This window comes from Carcharhinus amblyrhynchos, chromosome 6, assembly GCF_965287045.1.
Source record: "Carcharhinus amblyrhynchos chromosome 6, sCarAmb.v2.hapA, whole genome shotgun sequence".
NCBI lineage: Eukaryota > Metazoa > Chordata > Chondrichthyes > Carcharhiniformes > Carcharhinidae > Carcharhinus > Carcharhinus amblyrhynchos.
Window position 1 is genome coordinate 77,641,367 of NC_137329.1, and position 21,010 is coordinate 77,662,376.

Genomic DNA, 21,010 nt, shown 5'->3' on the forward strand with positions numbered 1-21,010 from the left:
GTAAGTAATAGTCCTTCCTACCATTATTCCTACCAAAGTGGACCACCTCGCACGTGCCAACATTAAATTCCATTTGCCAGTTCCTGGCCCATTCGCCCAGCCTATCTAGATCCTTCTGCAGACTCTCCACACCCTCCGCGCAATTTGCCGTTCCACCAATCTTGGTGTCATCAGCAAATTTCGATACCATACACTCGGTTCCCTCCTCCAGATCATCTATATAAATGGTAAATAGCTGAGGCCCCAGCACTGACCCCTGGGGCACTCCACTAGTCACCAACCGCCAATCCGAATAGCACCCATTGACCCCCACTCTCTGCCTCCCATTTGACAACCAATCCTCTATCCATGCTAACACCCTACCCCCAACTCCATGCCTCCTTACCTTCTGCAATAACCTCTTGTGAGGTACCTTGTCAAATGTCTTCTGAAAATCAAGAAAGACCACATCCACCGGCTCTCCTCTATCCACCGCCCTAGACACATCCTCATAGAATGCCAATAAATTCGTCAGACACGACTTCCCCTTAACGAAACCATGCTGCGTCTGCTCTATCAAGCAATTCCCCTCAAGATGCCTCGCTATTTCCTCCTTGATGACGGATTCTAACATTTTACCTACAACAGACGTTAAACTAACCGGCCTATAATTCCCTGCCTTTTGCCTGCCACCCTTCTTAAACAACGGCGTAACATTAGCCGTTTTCCAATCTTCCGGCACTTCCCCGGAATCCAGCGACGTCTGGAAAATAACCACCAAGGCATCCACTATCACCTCCGCCATTTCCTTCAGAACCCTCGGATGCATTCCATCCGGTCCTGGGGACTTGTCCACAATCAGTCCCTCCAGTCTGTCGAGCACCGCCTCTTTAGTAACAATAATGTCATTGAGACCCTCCAGTCCTACCACCTTTCCATCGCTAACACCCAGCAAATTATTCACGTCCTCCTCTGTGAAGACCGAAACAAAAAAGTTATTCAAGACCTCAGCCATTTCCCCATCCCCTACCACTAAGTCCCCCTTCTCATCCTCTAAGGGTCCAACGTTCACCCTAGCCAGCCTCTTCCTTTTTATATATTTATAAAAACTCTTGCTATCCTTTTTTATATTAAGCGCTAGCCCAGCTTCACAGTTTCTCCTACCCTTCTTTATCAACTTCTTTGTCAATCTTTGTTGACATTTAAACCTCTCCCAATCCTCTTCTTGCCCACTACTCTTAGCTACTCTAAACGCCTCCGCTTTTAATTTAACACTTTCCTTCACCTCCTTCGTTATCCATGGCTTATTACCCCTCCTCCTACTGTCCTTTTTAACCATCGGAATAAATTTCTGCTGAGCACCAAGAAAGATCTCCTTAAAGATCCTCCACTGCTCCTCAGTAGACCTACCTTCCAATGCGCTCCCCCAGTCAACATTCACCAATTCTTCTCTCATCCTACCGTACTCCCCTCTGTTCAAACAAAGGACGCGTGTCCGGGAACCCCCTTTCTCCCCCTCCATCTGCACCAGAAACTCCACCATACAATGATCACTCTCCCCAAGAGGATCCTTCACCACAAGGTCCCTAATTCTACCCGCCTCATTACATAACACCAGATCCAAGATAGCTCGCTCCCTCGTCGGCTCCAACACACACTGTTCCAGGAAACTATCCCGGCAGCATTCCAAGAACTCCTCCTCGAGCCCACTGCATCCAACATGGGTCGACCAATCAATATGTAGATTGAAATCTCCCATAATTATCGCCGTTCCATTCCAAGCCACATTAATATTTCACATGTAAATATACAAAAGTCTCCACCCAGAATGCCAATTAGTGCACAGAGTGTAAGGCTATACCCAAAACATGCAGTGATTTTTCTTCCTCACAGGTCTGTTTTTAAACATTTTCTCCCACAGTGTCCAAGGCTACACTAGCATTCATTGTTCATTCTTAATTGTCATTGAGAAGGTAGTATGAGTCGTCTTTTTGAACTGCTGCAATTCATGTGATGAGTGTACGCCCACAGTGCTGTTTGGAAGGATATCCCAGGATTTTGACAAAGCAATGGTAAAGTAACAGTGATATATTTCCAAGGCAGGATGGTGTGTGTCTTGATGGGGAGCCTGCAGGTTGTGGTGTTCCCGTGCACCTGCTGCCCTTGCCTTTCTGGGGGCTAGGGGTTGTGGGCTTGGAAGGTGCTGTCAAAGAAGCCTTGATGAGTTGCTGCAGTGCATCTTGTAGATGGTACATGCTGCTGCCACTGTGCATTGGTTGTAAAGGGACTGAATATTGAAGGTGGCGGTTGGGTGTCAATCAAGCAGGCTGCTTTGATTTGGACGGCATCAAGCTTCAAGCATTTCAGGATCTGCACTCATTCAAGTAAACAGCATTCCCTCACATCCTGACTTGTGTTTTTAGATGGTGGACAGGCTTGAGAGTCAGGAGCCAAGTTATTAGCTATGGCCTCTGACCAGCTGTTTTAAACACAGCATTTTTCTGGCTCGTCCAGTTCAGTTTCTGGTCAATAGTAACACTCAGGATTTTGATAGCAGAGGATTCAGCAACGCTGATGCCATTAAATGTCAAATGGAGATGGTTATATTCTCTCTTGTTGAAGATGGTTTTCGCCAGGCACTTGAGGCGTGAATATTACTCACCACTTACAAGATTCACTTACAGGTTGAATGTTGTTGAGGTTTCGCTGCATATGAACATGGTTTGTTTCAGTTTGAGGAGTCATGAATGGTGCTGAACATTGTAGAATTATCAACAAAAGTCACCACTTCTGACCTTATATTGGAGGGAAGGTCATTGGTAAAGCAGCTGATGATGGCTGGGCCTAGGATACTACCCCAAGGAACTCTGGTAGTGATGTCCTTCCTAGGACTGCAAGAATTGACTTCCAGCAAGCACAACCATTTTCCTTTGTGCTAGGTATGATTTAAACTAGGAGAGTTTTCCCCAATTCCCATTGATTCAAGTGCTGCCTTGATGTCAGTAGCAGTCACTCTCATCTCATCTCTGGAGTTCAGGCCTATCTGAACAAACGTGATAATGAGGTCAGGAATTGAGTGGCCCTGGCAGAAACCACACTGAATGTCAGTGAGCAGGTTATTTCTGAAGAAGTGTCACTTGATATCAGAGTTGGCAACACCTTCTATCACCTTGCTGATGATTGAATGCAGGCTCATGGGACGGTTATTGGCCGGGTTTGATTTGTTCTGCTTCTGCAGACAGGAGATACTGGGCAATTTTCCACATTGGCAGGTATATACTAACATGTAGCTGCATTGAAATAGCTTGGTTAGAGGCATGCCTAGTTCTGAAGCACGTGTCTTTAGTACCCTTTCAGAGCTCAAATTTGATCTGTTGGTTATGGGATTGTTAGGTTCTGTCCATCATATGCTGCTAATGTTGTCTGGCATGCAAGTAGCCCTTTGTTGTTGTAGCTTCACCAGATTGACACCTTGTTTTTATGTTCACCACCTCAGGAATGCCCTTCTGAACTTTTCATTGTAACTTGGTTCAGCCCCAGCTTAATGATAATGGTAGAGTAGGGAATATGCAGGCTTGCTCAATATTTTCAGCATTCTCTGTCATTACATAAGATTCTGACCATGTGCAGTTGCTTATGTTTTCAATATGGAACTTGTAAAATGTGAACTGTCAATTTAATTTGCTGATAAATAATGCTGGGGTTTAAGAAAAGAGAATTCTTGGTTTGTGGGTATCACTATCAAGGCTAATGTTTAGATGTGAGTTTTCAAGTCGGATGGATCTTAGCCAAATAGTGCTGGAGACCCAGTTCCCGAAGTGCCACCCCTAAACCCAGCACTTACCATTTTTGCTGTTGTGAAGAAATGGGAGCAGGAGGTATTTTACACAACCGTAGCTCAGGAAGGCAGCAGCAAAATTAAAGGTGCAGCTCCCTTGATTCAGAAAAAGTTTTTGTCATTCAAATTCCTGAAACACAACTTGGAGGCTTTAGACATTTGTGGGAAAGCTGTAAATCTATCAGAGTTCTTTGAAGAGGTTACATACCCTTTTGTAAATGTCCTCTAGGATTGTTAACAATAGATATGCTCCTCTTTTATTTTTCTGCCAAAATGGACAACTGCACATTTTTCCACATTATACTCAATTTGCCAGATCTTTGTCCACTCATTTAATCTCTCTCTGTCTCTACGAAGCCTCCTTATGTCCTCTTCACAACTTACTTTTCTACCTACCTTCGTGTCATCAACAAATTTAGCAACCATCACTTTGGCCCATTCATCAAAGTCATTTATATCAATTGTAAAATGTTGAGGCCTCAGCTGGAATTCCTGCAACATACCATTTTTTACATCTTGTCAATCAGAAAATGCCCCATTTATATCTATCCTGGTCCTTGTTGGCTGGCCAATTTTCTATCCATGCCAATATGTTACCCCCTACACCATCAACTTTTATTTTTCACAATAACCTTTGACGTGGCACCTTATCAAATGCCTTCTGGATATCTAAGTACATACATTTATCAGTTCCCCTTTTTGTACAGCACATCTTATTTCTTCTAAGAATGCCAATAAATTGATTGGACATGATTTCCCTTGCACAAAACCATGCCAACTCTGCCTGCTTATCTTGAATTTCTCTTAGTGCCTTGCTATAATGTCTCCATAACAGCAGCTTATATTTTCCTTACTACAGATGTTAACTGGTTGCTCTCTCTCTCTACATTTGTGAATAAATGAGTTAGATTCACTATTTTCTAACCTAATGGAACATTCCCTGCACCGAGGGAATTTGAAAATTTAAGACCAAACCATCAACTTGCCACTTTGTTTATGAACCTAGAATGAAGTCCATTAAGACCTGGGTACCTATCAGCCTCTAATCTTTTGCTCAGTCCCATTTCCCTGCTGAATGTAATTTTCTTGAGTTACTCCTTCTTTACATTTCCTGATTTCCAGCTATTTCTTGAATGTTACTTGTATCCTCTATGCAAACACCAATGCAAAACACTCCCTGTTCAATTCTTCTGATATGCTCTTATTTTCCATTATTAATTTGCAGACTCACTTTCTTGAGAACCAATGCTCACTATTAGCTCTTTTCACTTTCTAAAGATGTATAGAAACACTTGCTATCTGCCATTACATTTCTAGCTAATTTTCTTTCATACTCTAAATTTTCCTCCTTATTAATCTTTCAGTAATTCTTTATTGTTTTTTATATTCCCTCTCCAATCTCCCGGCCTGCCACCCCTCTTCATACAATTATATTCTTTTTCTTTAAGTCTGAAACTGTTGTTATCTTTTTCAGTTAAGCCTCAGACAATGTGTCAACCCCTTGGAATTTTTCTATCCTTGTTTTATAATAGATTTAGTAGTTGAAGAGATTTAAATTTATTGAATAGTCTTTTATCAATGAGTGTGTTTTTTTTAAAAGTATGGTGAAGTCTTTAATATACACAGAATTTTATTTTATTTCAGCACGGCTTCTGAAGTCAGCCTATGGTGGATGTTGGGTGATTTAGCATGAAGTTTACCTGACAATATGTGACAGCTGGGGATTATAGGTTGGAACGAGTTGTCATTTAGGTGGCTATAAACGGCCATGGTCATGAGCAGGGGCATGTGTTGACACTCAGCTGGCATAGAGACTATAAAGAACCATGCTGATATTGGCATCATGGGTTAGTATGGAGTGTACAAGGGACCATGGGGATGGGTAGAAGGGCACAGGTTGGTATGGATAGTATGAGGGTGAATAAGGTGGCAATGAGTTGGTATGAATGGCACATGGGGAGAGTGGAGGGAATGAGGTAGTATGATTTTTTTCCTTTTATATGTTTTAATGCAACTTGGCCAAAGTCACAGAAAACTGAGACAGGCCTTTTAACCAGACCAACTCTAAATGCAGCAGCTCATGGATGCCTCCACACTGTTTCCAGGGACCACGGGCTCAACTTCAGTTAGCATCATCCCTTTCTCCAAACACGAAAATCCAGCAAGTTGGAAAAGTTTCTCCCGAGCGGCATTTGGGGAGTTGGAATTTTTCCCAATCTGCACATCTGACTCAGGAACAAAAATTCAGCCCTTACTGTCCATGCAAAACAACTGAATGGCTTGCTGTGCCACATCAGAGGGAAGTTTCTTGTCCACCAAATTTATATGGAGGTAGCGAATGTGTTATGTTATATAAGGCAACAGGTTCCTTGCCCTAAAAATCCAATTAGTATGAATCAAATACCTTTATTGTCACTTTTACAGCTACTTCCTCCACTGTTTATAGTGTGCAAGTAGTAGGAGCGCAATTTGACTGCTATACCTGATGGACAGTAAAATCAAAAACTTAAACAGCCAACCTATTTTTCAAGAATGCAAGCAATCTCCATTTAGTAATAAACTCTCCCTACACGTTAGCAGCTGTATACAAAATCTCAGCACTGAGAAAACCTTATTCTAATAATGCGTGTATAGCTGACAGAAACTGCTGGAAGATTCAGCTGTGACTGAAATCAGCACCGCTTTCTAAACACAAATTTATTGAACTGTGCAGAATAACCTGCACTCATTATTATAAACTGTATCTTTGTAATTTAATTCATATTGTAATGGAAAAATGATTAGTGGAATTTGCTTGATAAACATGGATGATCTAAGTGTTGGGAACTGTATCAAGATGTTGCTCATAGGTTTTCAAAATTAAAATCATATTCTAAAAATTGTTATGGAGGACTTGAACTCTCAATCTGTGGATTGTTAGTCTACCACTTGATTACTAGTCCTGTGACATAAACACTGCACCATAGGGCCTGCAAATTAAACAGCAGTTCTTCTTGTATTATCTTGCCATAGGACTAATTCTAAGATTGAACTTGTTGTCTAACTTAGCGAGTTAAGAGCTCTTTTCTAAAGCCACTTACCTATTGCCATCACGAGCTCCAACAGTCATTTTTGTTTAAATATGAATAAAATATCAGCAATCCAACTCTACCAAAAAAATTTACAACGCCCAGAAGCATAAGGAAACTGAGCCAGTGATGGTAGAAATCCAAACTTCTGGTGTAACTTAGTTAAACAGACCTCCCCACGTTCTAAGCGAGTTTCTTCCCATTCATTTCCCACCCAGAATGCAACATTCATAGGCTTTCTGGCTATGAGGAGGCGTGGACAATAAATCAAAAAATGGAATTATACAGTGAGGTGTTAAAGTTTGTTCTTAATTTTAAAAAAGGTCAAATATGATGTCTCCCAACACTAGGTTAAAGTCCAATAGGTTTATTTGGAATCACAAGCTTTCCAAGTACTCCTTCCTCAGGTGGGTGGAGTTTCATTTCAAATTACATTTGTTACAGCTCCATATTCTGGAGCAAAAAAGTGCAGGTTCTTCTGCTCCACTCCACTCCACTCACCCGAGGAAGGAGCAGTGCTCCAAAAGCTCATGATTCCAAATAAACCTGTTGGACTTTAACTTGGTGTTGTGAGACTTCTTACTGTGCCCACCCAAGTCCAACGCCAGTATCTCCACATCATGGCTTAAAAGAGGTCCACAGTCAGTGAAGGTTGCTAGTAATCTACTTAATGCTGTAATAGGCCCTGATGTTCCTTGGGCTAAATGACAAAACACATATGGTCTAGGTAATTATACTTCTAACAAAATTCATCAAGTAAATGATAACTGTTCAAAATTTAAAAAAAATTTTAACTTAGCAGACATACAAATTTTTAAAAAAGTATAAATTTCAAACATTTATATACTTTATTGAAAACAAGTATTTGGCCTGCAGCATCACTGTCGTTGTAAGAAACTGCACTGAACTGCTATTACTTATAATGCTTGTGAGTGGTTAAGTATATGCAGCTAAGCCTGCAGATTAGAACCATAGAAAATTTACAGCTCAGAAACAGGCCTTTTGGCCCTTCTTGTCTGTGCCAAACCAATTTTTGCCAAGTCCAATTGACCTGCACTTGGACCATTTCCCTCCACACCCCTCTCATCCATGAACCCGTCCATGTTTTTCTTAAATGTTAAAAGTGACCCCGCATTTACCACTTTATCTGACAGCTCATTCCACACTCCCACTACTCTCTGCATGAGGAGTCCCCCCCCTAATATTACCTTTAAACTTTTCTCCTTTCACCCTTAACTCATGGCCTCTCGTTTTTTTCTCCTCTAGCCTCAGTGGAAAAAGCCTGCTTGCATTCACTCACTCTATCTATACCCATCAAAATCTTATACACCGCTATCAAACCTCCCCTCGTTCTTCTACGCTCCAGGGAATAAAGTCCTAACCTATTCAATCTCTCTCTGTAACTCAGCTTCTCAAGTCCCGGCAACATCCTTGTGAACCTTCTCTGCACTCCTTGAACCTTATTTACATCCTTCCTGTACTTGAGGTCAAATTGACGAATCAGTTAACAAGACAACTTGATTTTCTGGATTCACCATATAAACATTCTAAACAAAATCCTGTGTCAAATAAACAGCATCTACAATATAACATTTATTACATGAGCAACTGGAGGTCATCTATACAGTTGTATGATATAGCTGGGCTGCAACTAAGGTCAGGCTCATTTTTTTAAACGTTGCCTCGTGCAGACCTTCATGTAGAATCAATGAAAGATACATAGCTTTAAGTTAGAGATGGACTCAATTTGTTGTTTGCAAGCAAGAAACTAGACATGATTATTAAATGAAAATATGTCCAACTGATCCATCAATGTGACTAAAGCCAGCTAATGAAAGAATCCAAGATATGTGGGGCAAGTTGAATCAAAAAGATCCATCGCCATGACTTACCTTTGACATCCTGGTTGTTTTGCTGTCCTGCCATAGCACGGTCTGCAGCAAAGAAATAAGAATAGAAAGAGAATACATATATACAGTATATAAAAGCAGAAAGGATAGGAGAGAAAACTCATGCACTAGGAAAAGCACAAACAAAAATATGAAAAGCTTGCATTAATGACAGCAGGGAATTGGGCTTCTTGAAAGCTCAATGAATTGTTGTACCTGTAAATCACAGAAGGGTGACAGAAAACAGTGTCATGAGGTTGGCTACCATTGGTACCAAGCAGCAGCAATACCACTTCATCAAAAAGGTAAACTATTTGTTTGTACAAAGTTAGAACAGAAAATAAATCAAACTACATTCATATACCTACTGCCCTGTTACACGGCTGTTTTCTCTGAGCAGAGAAGAAAAGAGAAAGTACATCTACTTTAACACTAAGTAGAAGAGCGCAGGTGTACAGCTTTTGAAACCAATCTTTTGTATTATACACAAGATCCACCAACAGGGATGAATTGAGTACTCAGAACACAAGCAAATGCTTCTTAACCATTTAAACTGTAGCCAGACTGCTGACTCTCAATCAGGACCACGCATTTCAAACCATCAAAAGTGTTGGCAAAATTAAGGTAATTGCCGACTTGAAATTTATTTAAAAACAGTCACATTCTCTTGTAAATGTCAATCATCGTGATTGGCACTATTTTCTTGCTCTTATGAAAATAGGAATAAGATCTGAGCTTTCTAACTTGATGTGGTAATAGCTCCAATTGAAAGCAAAATAAAGACTGATATAAAATAAAAGCTGGAAATATGAGGTAGCAATGTGGAGATAAATCAGAGTCAATGTTCAGGTTAGTGATGAACTGGCTAATAAAACGGGACACAGGAAGGCACATATTTTGAAACATGAACTCTGATTTCTCGCCAAAGGTGCTGTCTAACCTGCGACTATTTCTAACATTTTCTGCTTTTTAGATTTTCACCAGGCACAGTACTTTGCTTTTGAATTAGTGATTAAATAATGGTAATTTAAAGGCACTTCTTAAATTTGCTCATACAGGAGCCATTTCAGATGAAACATTTAGTCAAAGGAACAGAATAGTGTTACAAAGTATGAAATGGTACTGCAGTGGAGCAGCAATATATTGTATTCTGTGTTATTGCAATTCTCCAGGATAAGGTTAATGCCACATTTATTATCTATTCGCTATTCACCAAGTTCCACAGATACCAATCAACTTCCAATAGCCAAGTGACCATCTCCTAGGTGTGAGTATCACTGAGATCAGCTAACTGAGCACAAGCTGGTAACTTGGTCTTGTAAGGTTTTAGCAGTCATACTTTTAGCACGTTCAAGCAACTGCTGCCTTTTGAAGATTATGAGAGACATTTAACCACTAACTATCAATGGTTATAACATATGATAGAATACCTACTAATGTGACAAGACAGCTGAAGCTACTAAGAAGTTTGGATTTAAAAAAAAAGGACTGAACTATGGTTTTATGAAAACTATCATTCAACCAGACATTATTTAACGATTTTTTAAAACACCAAAACAAGGCAGCTGGACAATCAACCACAACAAAAATGTATATAGTACCCAATAGATGGGATAAAAAAAACCAACATGAGAAATAAAAGATTAAATTCCAAATTGTCTGGCAATGAGCCATATCCATCCAGACTCTTACTTATTCAGCAAAGCTTGTACATCCTGACTTAAAACAAATTCCATGATCCTTGTGGATCAATTTTAAATATTTGTACCTATCTATAAATCTTTCCACAGTCTCGTTTCATCTGATCTCGCTATAATCCTCACCAGTCTTAACCTCTTTCCAAGTCATAAGACCATCTTACTCTGCAATTCATGCCCTCCGCTTGGTCAGTGATAGTACAGCCTTAAAACACCTCAGTCCTATGTTCTGAAACTCCCTTCCTGGACACTATACTTCTCTTATCTCTAAGATTTTTCTTAAAAATGACTTTGCTTATCAAGTCTTAGGTCATCTCTCATTACCCCAACATAGGTGCCTATTTCATTTTCTCCATGATGTAAAATTGGATATATTTTCTACATTGCATTACATACTACATAAATATAAATTATTATTGTTGATGTTTCAGCAAATTTACCCAGCTAATAACAGGAAAATTAACCAGGAAGGAACCATGTTCAATCTATAGTTGACGTTGAGGTGGGTGATCTCAAACATCATATGGAGCCCGTGTAACAATTTCTTCCAGATGTGCAGTTAAGTATGAATGTTGTCGGTTCACTGTGACAACACACACAGCCAAGATCTTGCCTCCCAAATATTGAGTATCTTGTTGATATTCAGTCAAAGATCACACATTTCCAAGACATACCTAATGTCAACAGAAACATATGGAAGTGTGTTCCTTAGCAAGGAGGAATCAACATCTCAGAGAGAGGAAATAAAATAGAAATGTTTTGCCAGAAGCGTTCAAACCTAAAAAAACAAACCAAGACTCTGGTTAAAAAAAATTCTGAGAAATGTTACTTCCATGGATGAAGGAACCTATAAACAGAGTGGTAGAAATTAGGCAGCAACAATGCAGTTGGGTCTTCAAATGAAGAGCAAAACAAGTAACTGAAACCAAATTCTCTTTGGAGAGTGGTGCACAAATTTATGTCCAAGATCATAGCAGAGAAAATTGGCAATATGCAAACATGTTGCCAAGGTTGACATTTTTTTTTAAAAAAAGGTGGTTCTGGTTGGTACCTAATGAATGGCTTAGTCCAGTGACCAGCCAAATCTCAGATTTGTTCTCTATTCAATGTTGAGTTAGTGGATTGCAACTGGAGGGACAGTGTGCTAAACCTGGCCTTAGTTGTAAGGACTAAAAAGAACAAAGACCAGCTAGTGTGCCTGCTCTTTGTTATCTACTGACACTCCCTATAAAAATGCAGTACAAGTGTAAAATCGCAGGTAATTATAGGCTGCATTCCCCTTTGAGAATGAGAACTGACTGACGGTGATTTAACCCGAGGATCACCACACCTCAGGCGAGGGGCAAAGTTGATAAGAATGAGAAGTTTTAAAGTTTATTTATTATTCACAAGTAAAGCTTATATTAACACTGCAATGCAGTTACTGTGAAATTCCTCTAGTCACCACAGTTTGCTGCCTATTCCGGTCAATGCGCCTAACCAGCATGTTTTTCAGATTGTGGGAGGAAACCATAGCACCCAGAGGAAACCCACGCAGACACAGAGAGAATGGGCAAACTCCACACAGACAGTGACCCAAACCTGGAATTGAACCCGGTCCCTGGCACTGTGAAGCAGCAGTGCTAACCACTGTACTACCGTGCCACGGTAAGAAGTCTCACAACACCAATTTCATCCACAATTGACACAACACCGTGCCACCCACAGCTTCAGCCAATATGGGAACTGAACCTGCACTGTTGGCATCACTCTGCACCATAAACCAGCTGTCCAGCCAACTAAGCTAAACCAACCCCTGCAAAATGCACAATTGCATTAATAGAGGTTAAACTTTGCTCCAATTTCCCTTTCTGCTGCAATGAGATAATCTGTACACATTCACTGTTAAGACATGTACACGAATAATGGTCACTTAGTTGTGGTACCAATAGAACCAAATTCCAGTTCTCTGCACCCCTTCTTTCCTCTCTCCACCCTGTTAGCAGAACCTTTTGCTGCTTTGGCCCTTCTCTTTGAAATATTAAGAAAGGAGATAGAGCAGAACAAATTGGCAAGAAAACAATGAGATAACAAACCAGCTGAACATCATAAGGAGAACCATCATGTCATAATTCAAATGTTGAAACACTTTCCAATCTACTTGCATCTTTTTAAAAATTTTGTCTTCTTTTCCACTCTCTGGGCATCCCATTCTCTAACTAGGTAGGTAGGAGAACTAGTAGGTGGCTTTTCTCACATTTTTCATGTATTGGTACTCTTTATCTATTAGATGTACAACAGCCTTTGGTTATTCTACATTGGAGAGGGAAGAATGCATCATGTTTCCTTCGTGCATCTTTACCTTAATGAAAGGCAAAGATCATAAATTGACTGGGAGTAGAGACCTAGGCCGAAATTTTACTGGCACACCCACCCCGATTCCGGTGATGGGCAAGGCTTGGAAAATGGCATTCTCCGTTGGCCTAGGGCAGGATCATACGAACCTTATGTGGACTTGCCGGTAAAATTCCATGCATGTTCTGGGTCCAAGAGCAGCACTATCGCGCAGTTCTAAATTGATGAGCTTGAGAGATATTGATTGTTTTAATAACAAAAATGTGTTTTGGCTTTATTACATTGATAGTTTACCCATCTATAAGAATATTTGCCTTAATCAAAGCAACAAAATCTGTGACATGTATGAATTGGAATTGCATATAAAAGAGGCCCACCATGAAGACTTGTAGAAGAAACAGAAAATATTGCATTAATACAGGGAGGAACATAATCTTTTGAACATGGCATCAATATGCAATGTTTGAAGCCAATAAGGAGCAAAAAGAACAAAGTAAATGCATTTGGTCCAGCAGGCTTTTTGAGACAACATGCAATTCCAGGTATCAAAAACAACAATGTGCATTCAGTAAAAGGCACCAGAACACTTCACAAGAGCATTACCAAACAAAATGTGACAGCAGCGTGAACAAGGCATGCAAGGAGATTTTGTAACGGGTGATCAAAAGTTTGATCGAAAAGATTGTTTATTTAAAAGAGTGGAGGTTCAGGGGAGTGGAGGTTCAGGGAGTTAATTTTAGATCTATACTAAGAAAAAGCTGCTAATGGTAGGCTGAACATAATCAAGGATGCATGAGACTACAGTTGCAAGAATACAGATTTCTCATAAGATTATAGGTCTGGACAAGACAGAGAGGGAGGAGAGAGACAGTAGAGACATTTTAACACTGGGATGAGCATTTTTCAGTGTGCAACTTATACATCTGATCAGCTGAGAAATATCTCCCTTAGCAGCTTTTGCATGCCAGGAGTGTGAGCATCAAAAAGACCTGTTTCTCTTGGAAGGCAAAAGGACAAGGTTAAACAGTAGAGATAAGGCCATAAAACATGGGAGCAGAATTAGGCCACTTAGCCCAAAGAGGCTGCTCCGCTATTCAATTACAGCTGACATTTTTTTCTCATCCCCATTCCCCTACTATTTCATCATAACCCTGATTCCCTTATTAATCAAGAACCCTATCTATCTCTGCCTTAAAGACTCTCAATGACCTGGCCTCCATAGCCTTCTGCGGAAAAGAGTTCCACAGATTCACCATTCTCTGACTGAAGAGATTCCTCCTCATCTATATTTTAAAGGATCGTCCTTTTAGCCTGAGGTTGTGCCCTCTGGTTCTAGTTTTTCCTATTAGTGGAAACATCTTCTCCATGTCCACGCTATCAAGGCCCTATAAGTTTCAATAAGGATCCCCCATGGTGGTGGTGGCGGTGGGGTGGCGGTTACCAAACATGTTAGGTAAAGAAGCATAATTAGCTGAATTTTCTTCTCCCCTTCAATTATTTCTCACTTTGCTTCAGATTTTGAATATTAGCTATAAATACAAATAAATCCTCATCACAATCTACCTCCTGACTTTAATGCAATAATTCCAAACCCCACATAAACTATCAGTTAAGTCTCTCCAAGTGGAGCTGCACGGTGGCACAGTGGTTTGCACTGCCTCACAATGCCAGGGATCGAAATTCAGTTCCAGTCTCAGGTGTCTGTATGGGTTTCCTCAGAGTGCTCCGGTTTCCTCCCACAGTCCAAAGACGTGCAGGTTGGGTGGATTGGCTATGCTAAATTGTCCCTTATTATCAGGTGGAATTGGCAGGGTAAGTAGGTGGGGTAATGGGGATAGGGCCTGGGTGAGATTGTTGTCAGTGCTGGTTCAATGGGCTGAATGGCCTCTGTCTGCACTGTAGGGATTCAATGAAATATCCAAGTTGGCAATTTGTACTGAATTGCTGGTTGTATAGTGTTATGGACTCTCATCCACAGACATCTAGGTTGAAATCTCCTGAACCTTAGTCACTTAGGATGTTAAAGCCAGAGGAAAGAGACTTGTATCTTAACATTGTTAGCTGATTTGAACATGGATCATCACAAGAAGAAACAGTAGCTGAGAGAGAACATATGCACATGCAGTCCCTGTGAAGAACTAGTTCATGATGTGGGTATGCCGGCATTGGACTGGCATAAACACAGTAAAAAGTCTGACAACACCAGGTTTTAGTCCAACCGATTTATTTGATAATAGACTCACAAGCTTTCGCGGTTTCCCTCCATCAGGTGAAAGGAGAGTTCTGAACTCTCGTTTCACCGGACGAAGAGGGAAACCTCGAAAGCTTGTGAGTCTATTATCAAATAAATCAGTTGGACTAAAACCTGGCGTTGTCAGACTTTTTACAGAACTAGTTCAAACAGCTCAATGTCCCACATTCTTCACTTAACCTCCCCTCTGCTCATACCTCTGTAAGACAGAGGGCTACAATCAACAACTATTTGCAGTAATAAAGCCAAAATAATCAGTCCTTGTTTACTAATAATTACATTTTTTTGAGGTAGGCTTTTATATTGCAATTAACTAGCAAGTGCAATACTCAGTTGTCTTTTTACAGAAGTTTTTTCTGGAGAAATTCTTAGAACTGGTAAGATTTACTTCTGATTGTCAATTAATGCATTAAGTCTAAAATAAAAGCCATGCAAAATTTTACCACAGGTTGTTAAAAGAAAAGTAAGTGGTATTTACAAAGACAGCCTCTGGACAAGTCTGCTCAAATTTGTTTAGTAACTATCTGTATGTGAAATCTAAGGTCAGAGCTGTAATTACTACAAACAGTAAAAATAAAGTGCTTAATGCCGTAAGAATTAAGCATTAAAACAGACTTATCAATAAGAGTGAAGTAATAACTATATAAAATGCAAGACTTAATCAAACTGACAGTTTACTTCAGCATGGAGAAGTTTTCAAAATTAAAATGTAAAATTAAACAGTTCACAAAACAGCAGTTATTGCATTTTAGTCCCATTAGCTTTTAAACTGTTTGGCACACTGATTCATACTATAATACAAATGTACTCTCAACTTGTAATAAAAGCCTCTTGAAATAGTTATTTTGCTGGCATCACACATGAACTACACCCCACCATTTCCAATCCACCCAGCTCTCTTCCCAAGTGCAGATACAAATGAGGCACCCTTTACAGTGAACTTGTAGGCAAATGTTATAAAAGCAAGTCATGATGCCTTGGAGGTTCTAGTCTCCTGATGGTAAATCAGAAGTAATGGTCTTACAACTAAAAGCTCTCGTTATTCATAATTGGGTTTGACAGGCCTACTTTTAAACAAGATTCATTGGATAAAAATCATCCAATACTAAGTATTTGCTGAAATCTGCAATTATATCACATATGTGCACTGAAAAAATGATAACAGTGACCCCAGCTGATAATTCACATTCATAGCTCAACAGTGGCAGGCTGCAGTTATATGGTCTATAACATATCCTGACAAGGTATATTAAAATCTATTCATGATGACTTTAGATCTTTATAACCAATAGCTGAAAAGCTAAAATAAAACCGTTTTAATATTTTGAACATAAAAAGATATCAATCATGCTATTACGCATTAAACAAAGGTATATAAAGCAAGTTGTTTTGTTAAAATTTATGAGAATGAAATCAGCAATTTTCTTTTCAGATAGTGGTTGAGAATTAACCTTTAAAAAGGGCATCATGACTATGCATTCTCAAGTACTTTCTTTAAATTATAACTTTAGATACCGATGCCAAGATGTTTGACTTTTTACTGCAAAACTACCTAACTTGTACCACAATTCATTCAGAGCCCAACACCATGTTTATAACAAATCAATAAAATTTCAACAATCCAGGCAAACATCATCAGTAATTCTTGTGTACATTTACACAGGCCAGAGCCACAATAAACCATGTTTAATACTGAACACTTTACTAAATTTGTCACAGTTTCAATCAGTGCTCATGTCATCCCACAATATCCTACACTTCAAATGCAATCACAATGAACTTGACCTAAGAAATTATATAAAAACTGGCAGGTCATAAATAACCCTCAACAGACTTCAACTGAAATTCCTGACAAAGTTTTCATTCTATTACCTTTTCTTTGGACACAAAGTTCAGGGATGTCAGCACCATGGAGTGGAAAACTTTCAATTTGGCACTCAGTGCAAATATCAATAACTCCAGGTCAAGAACAACTCAGCTTTAAACTGTTTGGGAGGGTGGCACAGTGGTTAACACTGCCTCCTCCCAACGCCAGGGACCCGAGTTCAATTTCGGCCTTGGGTGACTGTGTGAACTTTGCACATTCTCCCCATTTGTGTATGTGTGGAACTTCAGAACTGAAGTTATATTGGATTTGAAACATTAAGTCAATTTCCTGCTCCACAGATGCTGACAAGCCTGCTGAGTCTTTCCAGCATTTTCTATATTAATCTTCGATTCCCAGCATCTATTACACTACTTGTCCAACAATGTTCCTCGGTGTTAACCTCTTTCCTAATGTATCAATGTGATAGATTTTATTTTCCATACTCAGGACTGGATTGTGACTGCCCAAAATTCAGTTTATTAAGTATGTATAACTTTAATTTTAATACAAAGAATAATTGGACATGTCTAATGGATGGCCCATCTGATATCACCAGTTTAATAGCATCTCCAAAAGTTAAAATTATCTCAAGGCCACTTACATTCAGTAATGCGATGGGAAGAACCTGGACGAATTCAACACACATTCCACAGATTGAAAACCAAAATCTAATTCCCCTCCACATCCAATTCCATATCATATATTTCATGCACCTAATGGTAAATCTTTTAACATAGTATTGACTACTAAGACACTCTCAATTAAATGAAATTAAATACAAGTTTTCCAAATAAAGTAAAGTCAATCACATGATCCACGTAAAACCCAAAACACAGGTGGACAGAAACATAGGTAGACCATTCATCCCCTTGAATCTGTTCTGGCACTCATTTAGATCAGGGCCAATCTGTACCTCAAAGCTACTTAAATGCTTCAGCTCCATATCCTGTCCTACCTTACCCAAGTATCTGAATCACTCAGTCTTAAATTTCAATTGATCCACTAACCATAGCCTTTTGAACCCAAGTTCCACACTCAAGAATTGTGAAAGAAACGTTTCCCAATTCCATTCTTAAGTATCCTAATTCGAATTTCAGAATTGTCTCTCCGACCCCTCTCCTAAATTCCTCGAAGATCCCTTCCGCTGATTGGCTCTGCTTTAATTTTTTAGAGTGGGGGCGGGGGAGGAGATAAGAATGGTGTGTGTACATGATCTTCCCATCTTGCCCATCATAGGAATCATAGCGGGCAGGACATGGAGCACGCAAAGGTCCACTGACCTCGGCCGAGATTTTCCTTTTGGGGTGCGTGCGGTCAGAAAATCCTGCTGCTCGAGTCTATCAATGAGTAGTTAAGCTGTACGGATCAGGAAGGTCTGCACATGGTCAGTTGAGATGTTGCTATTGCCTTTGCTGCTTCACAAATTCAGAAACTGAAAAATAACAGCCAAGACTCCTGTTCAGTATCCCAGGAATTTTTTCCCCATAATTTCCCTGTATGGGGCTTGTTATAATGCAGGCAATTAGACTGCTGAAACTTGGTGCTAAGGCTCACATGTGAATAAATGCCACTGGGGCAAGATGCCAGGCCAGTGATGGAGGCATACGAGTGGCCCTTCTTCATCTCAGTGAGCTGTAAGATTGAAATCAGGCTTATCCAAGGATGTGTAGGTTATAAGGATTAGCCATCGTAAATGTGTGGGGTTATGGGGATGGGTGGGGTGCTCTTTTGAAGAGTCAGTGCGGACTAGATGGCCTCCTTCTGCACTGAGGGTATTCTACGTTCACTAACCATGACTTCATAAGATTAAATACATTTAACACACACTGAATATTTCATAACGAGTTATAGAAAATGCTTAATCATTCATATATTAATAGAACTATCAACTTGAAATGGCAAAAATAAAATATTTACACTTTGGAAGCAGACAGCTCTCAATGTTGTGTGCAGTCAACACGCACTTCACTTCAGTTGCCCTTGTTTAATATGTGTACTACTTCAGTCATACCAGTAGGAAAAAAATTACGTGCTCAGAAATCATAGCAATGCCGTATGCGGGTAACAGTTTAAAAAAAAATCTCGTGGGCACACTCAGAACCCAGTTACGCCATGTGTGGCCCCCAGGCTGCAGGCTGTCCATAACTATGCCGGACACTAACCAAAACTTATGGGAGTATAATTCAACAATAAATCAATCACTCCAAGATACAATGGAAGAAAGCAGTGCATGTGCAGGATGGAACCAAAAAAAACAGAAGTGTGATTTTGTAATCATATTCTATCCAATTATTTACTTCAATTAGCTGGAGAGGCACTGTAAAATGAATGGCTAGGTTACACTTGTTGAATAAGGCAAACACATGACTTAAGTCTGGCAATTGAGTGACAAATTTATTGCAAACTTATTTGCAAAAAACCCCAAAACTCTTGAGCATGAACCATGGGCTAGAGTTTGCAATAAGTATAGCAATAATGAAAGTGCAATCCACATTCACATTAATTCAGAAAAGACACTCAAAATGATATTACAGAAGGAGGTGTCTCGCTGTTCCAAATAAACAATCATTTTTTGTTTCCCTGCTGGTGTTTAGCTATTTAAAACATCTGAGTACTGATGCCATCAGTGGGAGAACTGGCATGAAGTTATTGAACCAAATAGTGAAAGGGAGCTGATAAACACGAAGCTGAAATGACATGAGCACTGAAGCATCCCAAGTTAATGACTATGGCTAAGGTAATTATTCAATTTTCTCAAAAGGTTGCTCTCCTACTTGCTCCCAAGTACTTTGTATTTGAAGAAAGGAAAAAGTAAGAATATTCAAGTTAATCTGACTTCTTCATAAGTACTTCCTATTAAGAACAAGTCCTGATGGCAACCCCCTCTTCACACTCCTGCTGTGATATATTTCAATAAACCATCTATGCATAAAGTAGCATTTTATGACTATTAAACTGAAGGGGGGAGTTATGCTACTGATTGTGTATTCAGTACAAAATATTATTCTGAATATAAATGTGTAACCCAATTGAATTTCACCCTATTACAGTTTCAGCCTGCACAAAGAATATGCCCTCGTCTCCAGGTTGAAGGGTGCATGGATTGAAGAGCCAGACAGGTACGATAAAATGAGGCAATAGGCCTTTTCTAAATAGTTAATTTTTAAGACAGATTCGCTATCAATAGATTCAGACAGATGTCTGAATCTATTAGTTGTTGTACATGTTTTAAAACAGAAAATTAAATGACACATAATGTAGCTTAAAAAAACTAATTATATAGGGACTTGAATCCTGAAGCTTTTGGGATAATTCTACTCAGAGGCAATAGCGTTTTTATTTGTTTGGTCAAGTGGTTCAACTATCAGTTTTTGAAAGCCAGAAATGTAACCAGGCAGTAACGATCCGAAAACATCCCTCAAGCAGTACGGAAGCTCAATTTCATTCATAGATCTCTGGCAGTGTAGCTTTAAATCTGCAAAATTGATAATATTGTAACCGATTGCTTTAAAATAGTACATTTCAAATGACAAATGTATCCAAGACTGTAGAAATAAAGATCGCATCAACAACCCCCGTCTCTCCGATCCTATATTTCAGCCTGTGCAACGTTAATTTATTAATAGATGGGGAAGAGATTAAATAAAAAGGGGAACTGGAGAGACTCACCGTGTTGATGTGCCCTTCCTGACATCACACATACTGCATTTGAAAGCCTCTGCGCTGTTCTTGAACGTACAAACGCTACAGTCCCAGTATCCCTCGTCTGTGGAAGGCTTGGGCTGCCTTTTGGGTCTGTTTTGGACAACAAAAGGAATAGAAAGAGGAGGTGAAAAAATACATAGGTGCACCGGCTTATTGGCAAATAGTTTGCTCTTTTTTGTTGTTGTTGCTTCCCCACCCCTCTTTCTTTTTCCTCCTCCTCCCCGAAAGACCTTCCTGGCAATCGGTGACGATCAAAAGGAAAAAAAGGGCCAGATCCTTTGAGCGAAACTGCAGCTCCCCATGTCAATTTCCCACGCACGCACGCACTGCCTGTACTGTAACAAACCCGTCCGCCATGGCTGCTACATTGTATCGAGCTCTG

At 39.8% G+C, this 21,010-nt stretch overlaps 1 protein-coding gene across 6 annotated transcripts in view; it reads right to left on the bottom strand.

The window, feature by feature from the left end:
- Positions 1-21,010, bottom strand: part of yaf2 (YY1 associated factor 2) — a 186,306-nt gene that overhangs the window by 164,458 nt on the left and 838 nt on the right. For 3 of the 6 annotated variants that reach the window (XM_080190741.1, XM_080190739.1, XM_080190737.1), the window contains exons 2-3: positions 20,593-20,718; positions 8,778-8,819 (exon numbers count right to left, since the gene is read on the bottom strand). In XM_080190741.1, the coding sequence (XP_080046867.1) occupies positions 8,778-8,819; positions 20,593-20,624 (74 nt within the window). In that variant the 5' untranslated portion in view covers positions 20,625-20,718. Of the gene's footprint in view, positions 1-8,777; positions 8,820-20,592; positions 20,719-20,824; positions 20,906-21,010 lie in introns of those variants that run through there. The other 3 variants (XM_080190743.1, XM_080190738.1, XM_080190742.1) reach the window with 2 other exon arrangements.